General features: G+C 25.5%; 1 protein-coding gene across 2 annotated transcripts in view; it reads right to left on the bottom strand.

The window, feature by feature from the left end:
- The window catches only part of LOC126906614 (cytoplasmic aconitate hydratase-like), a 29,374-nt gene extending 20,763 nt beyond the window's left edge, over nucleotides 1–8,611 (bottom strand). Inside the window, exons 1-9 of one of the 2 annotated variants that reach the window (XM_050687280.1) lie at nucleotides 8,447–8,611; nucleotides 7,005–7,091; nucleotides 4,076–4,242; nucleotides 3,874–4,019; nucleotides 3,543–3,612; nucleotides 2,957–3,149; nucleotides 2,651–2,781; nucleotides 2,388–2,559; nucleotides 1,407–1,624 (exon numbers count right to left, since the gene is read on the bottom strand). In XM_050687280.1, the coding sequence (XP_050543237.1) occupies nucleotides 1,407–1,624; nucleotides 2,388–2,559; nucleotides 2,651–2,781; nucleotides 2,957–3,149; nucleotides 3,543–3,612; nucleotides 3,874–4,019; nucleotides 4,076–4,242; nucleotides 7,005–7,091; nucleotides 8,447–8,453 (1,191 nt within the window). In that variant the 5' untranslated portion in view covers nucleotides 8,454–8,611. The remainder of the gene's footprint in view (nucleotides 1–1,406; nucleotides 1,625–2,387; nucleotides 2,560–2,650; nucleotides 2,782–2,956; nucleotides 3,150–3,542; nucleotides 3,613–3,873; nucleotides 4,020–4,075; nucleotides 4,243–7,004; nucleotides 7,092–8,446) is intronic. The other variant, XM_050687281.1, reaches the window with a different exon arrangement.
- Nucleotides 8,612–8,983: the final 372 nt, after the last annotated feature.

The raw sequence follows: 8,983 nt of genomic DNA, 5'->3' as shown, positions 1-8,983 counted from the left end.
CACAATTTCATACTAAATTTAAAAACTATAATTAGTATTTATTCATATATTATATTTTAAAATCAAAGAACTACTAATCAGGATATAATTAAAGAAATAAGAGTTCATGTTGCTTTTAAAATATTTCACCAATTTCTCTAAAGGAAACACTATCTACAGATTTGCATCGAAGCGTTTCTTATGATAGTGATTTTAATCACTGTCAGATATCATCTATACTTGTCCCATCTATGCCTCGTCCACACTGTGCCTCGACCCCACTGTGCTACCGTTTTTTTTTATTTTATTCATGAAATAAAACTTGAATTATTCTTATTGACAATTACTAGTACGTATGGTGTGATCAAAGTGGAAAATTGGACCAGTAATCAATGTTGGTCAATGAACACAATGCATAAATATTTTATGCCTTGTAAATGATTGTTATTGTATACCATACCCAATGGTTATTTAGCTAATTAGATAAGGAAAATAAATTTTAAAAAGAATGTTCAGTAGCATAAGTATAATTCATTAGTTTATTTTTTGAATAAACTAACAATAATATTGAATTTTTTTAAATATTTTAGCTTTGATGAGTAGATAAAAAGTTATCAGTTTTACTTTGCTTTGTTTTATTTTTTATTTCTGTATACAGCAATGATTTCAGTTTCTGTTGGACCGATTTTGCTCAATGATACATCAAAAGATCTCAAAACTCATTATGTTGAAGTTATCAACAATATAATTTTAAAAATTTCCTTCAGTCCATGTAATAAAGAAAAGTGCCCCAAAAAATTACAACTGTTATAAAACAATCAATGTTTATATTTTTAGTATTCACTTTATATTAAAATAACTTTTTAAAAACTAGATAGATTATGGGCAAATTTTAATTGATAATACTACAAACATTTGTAAGCAAAAGACATGCTTTTTTTGAAAATTCAATTATTAACCAAGGCACTGTGGAGACTTAAAAATCATATTAAAATATTTTTCTTTTCAATTTTTGAGAATATTTTAAAACACCTACATTAAATTATAGCTAATACAATGAGTTAAAAATGAAGAAAATCTGAAATTTTCTCAAGTTAAGGCTTGTATATTGTGATATATAATTAATAAATATTCTGGTGACTTATTCTCTTTAAGTAATTTGTCTTTTAAGTCAAAAATCATGTAATTTTTAAAGGTTTGCTACCATAAAAAAAAGCATTAAAATATTTTACATCACTGTTGTAAAATGCTTTAATGTGTATTTGAAACAAATTAAAAAACAATTTATTTTATTAACTAAAAATTACATGTCTAAAATATTTCTTTTTTAATCATTTGTACATAAACAAAAAACCTTAAATATGATTTAGGTATTTTTTTTTTTATATATTATAAAGGGGTTTTAAATAATAATTAAAAAAAATTACCTTGTTGGTGAGACAACTAAGAAAATCTTGTTTTGCTTCTGATACAGACACTCTGTCATGAGGTCTCTTAGGACCACTAATAGATGGAACAACATCTCCTAAATCTAAATTTGCTATTTGGCTAAATACAGGATCTTGATTTGGATCATCATAGTTTCTTAACATTTTAGTAGCTTCCAAGTAAGCCTTTACAGCAGCTATCTTCTCATGACTTCGGTCTATTGTTAAATTATAAATAATAATTTATTATTATTATTATTATTTTATATTTAATTATAATTAAAAACTATTAAACTATGCATTTATAGAATAACTGATAAATCATCATATCATCTATTCTTTGGAATATTTTATTTAAGGTGAAATGTGTGCTATAACTTTTGGGATAATCATTTAATTATAAGTTATGTTAACTAAATAAAGAATAAGTAAATAATAAAATTAAATGCATCAATAAAGGGTGATTTTTAAGGTCAAAATTATCCTTTAGAATTATACACAAAATTAAATGAAGGTCTGAAGTATCTTTTATTATATTTTTATATAACACTAGATCATAAGAACATGAATGTTTCATGAAAACTAAAAAATCATTAATTTAAATACAAAATCATGTAAAAAGAAAAACACCATTTTAAACTTTTATTGGTAATAGTATAAATAATAATACTTATTAAATATCCTTAATACAGAAATATGCCTATAGCAAGTTTTACTGCTTAAAAATTAAATAACTTTAGTAATATGCTATTATATAAATATGTAGAATAATCATATCGGACTAGAATAGTTCTGGTCTCATGTGATCATTCTACATTTAAAAATCTTAGTTAAAAATATTTTACATAAATACTTAATAGTAGTTGGATAAATACTTGGATACTTAGTTGGATAAATTCAAAAGCTAATGTCATTATATGTAAAATTTTAAAATATTTTGTTTAAATTTAATAAATGCTATGAATAATAAAGTTGATATACTTGTTTGCTGTAGGTAAGAAAGAGTATTTTGATCAACAGGAAAAAAACCAACTGTTGCCCCATATTCTGGACACATGTTACTAATAGTTGCTCGATCAGCAATTGATAATTGTGCAACTCCAGGACCAAAAAATTCAACAAATTTTCCAACCACACCAATTTGCCTCAAATGCTAAAATTAAAAACACGTTAAGAAAAAATGTTTATAATTTTAATATTTCTTAATATATTAAATAATTTTATTATTCAATAAAATAATATACCTTAGTAATAGTAAGAACTAAATCAGTAGAAGTAGCAAATTGATTAAGAGTTCCTGTTAATTTATAACCAAGTACTTGTGGAAGCAACATTGATATAGCTTGGCCTAACATAACAGCTTCAGCTTCAATACCTAATACATCACATAGTTAATATTATTTTAACTAACGTAAATTTATTGCAAACATATCAATTGATTTGTATTGATCTTTTTATCTTTAAATACATATTCATTTATAAAAATATTTTATTTTATCATATACATTGTATAAATCAAAATACTAGTTTTCTATATTGTAATATTTTACCTCCGACTCCCCATCCAAGAACTCCTAAACCATTAATCATAGTAGTATGAGAATCGGTGCCAACTAAAGAATCTGGGTATAAAACATCACAATCTGTGAAGACAACACGAGCCAAATACTCTAAATTGACTTGATGTACAATACCAGATCCAGGTGGTACAATGAGCATATTCTTAAAAGCTTTTGCACCCCACTAAAAAAAATCGAATTTTAATTTTATTTTACATAATATTTTTGTAGATAGAATTGTTAAAAATTTAATTCTATGAGGTAAAGTGAAGGAATCGCCTAGCATATGTTGAAAAATTTGAGTTGTATGGTATTTAAGAGACAAATTGTAGAGTAAGTCGTCTATAAAGTAGACTACTTAGAAGTAATTTAAAGGTACTAAAATAATACAATAATACAATAAAAAAAATACTTTTAGTAAATTATATAACATGATAAATTAATAATAGTAAAACAATTAATTTTGTTAAGAATCAATGAAGTATTCAACACTTAGGCAATGCAATGTAGGAGCAAATAATTTTTATTAAGTTGGATTATTTTATTAAAATAATATTTTTTTCAAAAAAATACTCGCTTTTAAAAAGGTAAATCTTTCCTTGTTGCGTTCAAACTCAAGATTTTCATTTTTTTGTTGAGCATCAGATCTAAAGAAAAATAACATATAGATTTTAAATTAATCTTTAATGCAAAGTCGTATTTAGCTTGCTAAAGAAATTTTGTAAAAATGAAACAAATCATTTTATTTTATTATTTTAAAATTTAATTTAAATATGCTATAATTATTTCATATTTATATCTAAATTATTTAACTTAACTAACAATCAATTAAGATTTGAAAATCTTCCAAAAAAAATTTTATAGTTACGACTTTGCATATTTAATATTAGTAAAATTAAGACAATTACTCTCGGACGAAATCGGCTTGAATAGAATGATCAATAACTAAATCAGAAGGACAAATGGGATTAATTTTATTGGGATCGCCGCCTAAATTTTTAACAGCATCTCTCATAGCAGCAAAATCTACAACTGCAGGTACACCGGTAAAATCCTAGACACAATTATAAATTTCAAATTATTTTGATTTGCATTATTTAATAAAGTTACCTGTAAAATAACCCTAGCTGGTTTAAATGCAACTTCAACACCTCCATTAACAGTTTGATTTGTTTTCCATTGCAAAATTTTTTGAACATCTTCTTCTGTGACTTGGAAATTATCACAGTTTCGGACAGCTGACTCTAAAAGAACCCTTACAGAAAATGGTAATTGATCTAAAATAAAAATTGAAAGAATAAATATAATATGATAGTTACAATATATGGGATTAATTATAGTTAAGTTATTACTTTGAATAACTAGTTATATTAAATAATGATATATAAAAATTATATTTTTAACAAATAAAAAAGTTAAACATACTGTAAAGCACCTAAATAGGAATGGTTTTATCATTGAAGAATAACTAATAAATTTTCACAGATATAATTTTTAATTGTAAAAATGAAATTTTATTTATAAGAATAATATGATGATAACAAGTTTCAACATTATGTAATAAAATAAATGAATTACAAATAAAGTAAGTAAGTGAAGAATACAAAGTACAAACAATGATAGTCCATTTCTATAATTTTATTTTATTTTATTTTTATTAAATATACGGGATAAACCCTTTGAACATATTTACACATTATACATATCAGTTATACATTAATTGTACAAATATGATAAATAATAAATTAACAGCTATTCAGTTAATTATAGGCAAAGAAGAAATGAAGGGTCAACGTTGGCATTTGACATCATACGTGTAATAGACTCATTTTTAAGGTAATTAGTAGAGGCGAAAGGAACATAAAAAAGAGCAACAGATCAGGAATGATGTTGAAAAACTTTAAAACAAATTAAAGAAAGCAAATAGGGAGAATCAATATTACCTTGTAATAAACTATTTAGGAACTTAATATCCGAGATCCGTCTACGCTCAGCCAGAGAAACCAGCCCTAGTTGAGAAACAACTGGTCCATAGTTGTGGGGTTCACAAAGGATATTCAATCTAAAGCTATCATATCTCATAAAATTGCGCTGAACCCTTTTAAGTCTAAGAGAGTCATTGAGCTCATGCAGATCCCAAATTACGGCACCATACTCAACAATAGGGCAAACAAGTGCACAATAAAGCACTTTGTATGATAGACCTAACCGAAAATCCCTACATAATCTTAACACAAACCCCAGATTTTTAAAGGCCTTACAACAAATATGCTCAATGTGGGGTCTAGGATCAAGATCACTACTAAGAATAAATCCTAGATCAGTTACAAAGTCATTAGAACATAAAATCTTATTAGATCTTAGATGATAAACATATTTGACAGGTGACTGAATCTTGGCAAAAGTCATGGTCTTACATTTAGATGTATTAAGGGATAACCCTAGTAAATTAAACCATTCCGTAAACCGATAAAAAACACTGTAATAGAATACAGTCATCTAAGGAGGATATACGAGAGTAGAGCTTAATATCATCTGTAAAACATAAAATCTGGCTATTGGAAAGTACACTTGATACAATGTTAATGAATAGAAAAAACAGGAGCGGAGATAAGTGACCTCCTTGAGGAACACCGGACGTAGCAGGATAGTCATTAGATTTTACTCCAAGCAATTTGACCCATTGGTAACGGCAAGATAAGTAAGAAGGAAACCAGGACAGGAGAGGTTCACTGATTCCAGATAAGTTAAGGACCTGGATTAGGACATTGTGATTAACTGAATCAAATGCCTTGTTGAAATCCGTGTAAATGGTATCTACCTGTCTTTTCAAATTAAAATATTGGTATAAATAGTTGTTAAAGACTAAATTACAGGTAATGGTGGAACGACCAGGGCAAAAGCCATGCTGTTCCTCCATAAGAATTTTATTGATCTAAGGTTGGATACAATGCAAGACCAACACTTCAAAAATTTTGGAAATGTGTGACTGGATTGAAATTGGACGATAGTTTGACACATTGGACAGTTCACTGGACTTGTGTACGGGGGTAACTGAGCTGAATTTTAATATAAAAGGAAAGATTCCTTCTTCAAGTGAACTTTTAAAAAGAGTCCAGAGGGGGAAAGATATAATATTTTTTAATTGATATAAATACTCACCAGATAAACCACCAGGTCCAATGGACCAGTTACCATGCAAGTCAGATAAGTGTTTATAAACATATTCAACAGTAAAGTTAACATTATTAGGTAAATCAAAGGACTTGATATCTAACGAAGAAGTATCAAGATTAAGTTGATTAACGGAGAAAACAGAAAAGAATTGCATAGAAAACAAATTGGCCGCTTCCTGCTCATGTTAGTAGAGGTAGTTTTTCTGTAGGAAACCTTCTTAGGAATTGCATTAAAAGATCTTTTGTTTTTAATGAACTTTCAGTACTTAGCATGGTTACTATTTAAAGACGATTTTATACATTCAACATATCTATATAAACATTTTTTAGATTCGTATTTAAATCGAGCTCGAAGCAATGAAAATTCCCTATAGTCGTGAGCATGCGAGGATGTCTTGAATTTAATGTGTTATAATTTTTATAATAATAGAAAAAAATTAAGTTATACATTTGCACTCCATAGATAAAAAAATAAAAATAGACTTTAATGCTAGCAAAGTGAAAAATATTCACCACGTGGATTTTATTTCTTGATAAAACTGTTAATTGACTATTAAAACAAACTATAAATCAATATTGAAAAAATGGACTTTTATGGTCCTATTCCTGTACCCCTCCAATTTTTTTGTTATTAATAAATATTTTTTAAAGTCCAATCAAACAATCAAAATTAATCTAAATACTGTTTTAAATAGTATTTATAATGTCTATTAAGGTGTATTTTTATTAATATTGGTACTTATAAAAAGTATTTCAAATAATTCTGTTACTGAAAATAATCCCATTTTTAAGAATTGTCTATTAACAAAGGTATTTCTATGATTTAAACTTATCAACAATTTTTACATATGAATAATACTTACTATATTCTGTACCAAATTCTGGTAGGTTGAAGTATGAGTATGATTTGTTGTTTATAATTAGGGTTTTCTTAATTTTATCAAATATATCTGAAAAATTAAAATGATAAATCAATTATACATCAGGTGTCATTTCAATAAATAAAATATTTATAATGAAAAGGAATTCATCGGTATTATAAGGAAATATAAATATTATATAGTTGTATTCAGAGTTTTTGTAAGAAGTTGAATAAGCATAGATACAAGGTAATAATTATTTCTTGGACACCAAAAATATAAATACAGAATTGATAAGCTATAAAACTAGGCAAATGTCTTATAATACTAACCATTTAAACTTTATATTCAATTTAAAGAATTTATTTTTTATACATTTTATTTTTAATAAATGATGAATTTTTTAAAGCTTATTAGATTTTGACCTCCTACATTTTAGGATATTACTTCATACTACTGGTGTTAATTGAAAGAAATTAAAAAAACATTTTGTCTCACAATCAATAAACGATAGCCAAATTAATCTATCTAAAATATTATTTTTAATGGCTGACCCATTTGTCATTGAAATGTAGTTATCACTTAACATTCTTCCTATTTCTTTTCCTCTATGAATTCATTAAAAAAAAAAAAATACAAGTTGTCAATTTTTATTTTATGATAACCTTAGAAAAAAGGACAAGTATACATAATAAAACATTTTTTTTTAATTTATAAATTTTATAAGAAATTTAATTATGTTTAATTATTTAATTAATAATTTTAATTTAAACTTTTTATTTATACTCTAGTTAAATTCTACTTATAATAGAAAAAATTTGAATTTTCTAATTTTTAAAAAAAATATAAGAATCAATGCATATAAATTAAAACTAGGCAGCTGCCTAGTTTGCCTTGGTTGAAATATGGCTTTATGCATTTAAAATTGATAAGATCTACTACTATAGTTACTCAGATACATTACCATTTTGAGAGGGTAGTAAAAGGGAAGGAATTTATATGCTCCAGGTTTAGACACAGGCATATAAATGGGGAAGTTATTAATTAGCACCCCTTAGTTTTTTGCACTTATTAAAGCAACAAGAAAAAAAAATTATCTATACAATTGGTATTCTCGTGGTTAGCAACAATAATAGTCTTAACATATAGATTTCATGCATCTAAATAACCCGAAAAAAATATCATTATTTCATAAGACTAGAAATGTTGATTAATATTCAATAAATTTAATGATAAATCTTTAAATAAGCTTTAAATAAGAAATTATTTAATAAATTTATTAAGCAGTGACTGCTTCTATAAATTTACTAAGCAATTTTTATAACGACCAAATTAAGTTTTAATATGTTTTTAATTATCCAATTTATTTTCATTGAAATTATTTCATGATGCAACTAAAAATATATCACAACTTATTTTCTTAATATATTCGTTCATTTACTTACGAGACATTTTACCTAATAAATATTAGACTTAAAATAATAATACTACTAACACATAACTTAATATCAATAGAAATCAATCAACAAAAAATACTAGTACAGACAGATATATACTTTCAAAAATAACTATTTATATTCTTAAAAGTAAAAACACATCCAAGTGAGAATAGCATTAAAGCACATAAGAGATTATAGTTATCAGAGAATACTTGATAAAGTAACGTGTCAATTACATCAATTTGACCTCAGCTGTTTTTATTGAATATTGTAATTAAAGTATTATAGTTTTTTGTTATAATTATAATCAAGAATAATATGAGAACTTTTTATAATTACTAATAGCTAATATTTGAGTATTTTAACGTGGACAATTTTAAAGTCTCATTAAATACATAAAGTAGGTACATTGAATGTTTAAAAACATACAAAAATTAAATGTGATAATTATTAATATTCCCCACTATTTTAATTGAAGTTCGCCCTTGAAATATTGTTAATCTAGGAGAAAATAAACAAGTTCTCCTTTCCATGTTTTCTGTA

This window comes from Daktulosphaira vitifoliae, unplaced genomic scaffold (genome assembly GCF_025091365.1).
Source record: "Daktulosphaira vitifoliae isolate Bord-2020 unplaced genomic scaffold, ASM2509136v1 Scaffold_5, whole genome shotgun sequence".
In the NCBI taxonomy this organism is placed as follows: domain Eukaryota; kingdom Metazoa; phylum Arthropoda; class Insecta; order Hemiptera; family Phylloxeridae; genus Daktulosphaira; species Daktulosphaira vitifoliae.
This window is presented reverse-complemented; position numbering and strand designations above follow the sequence as displayed.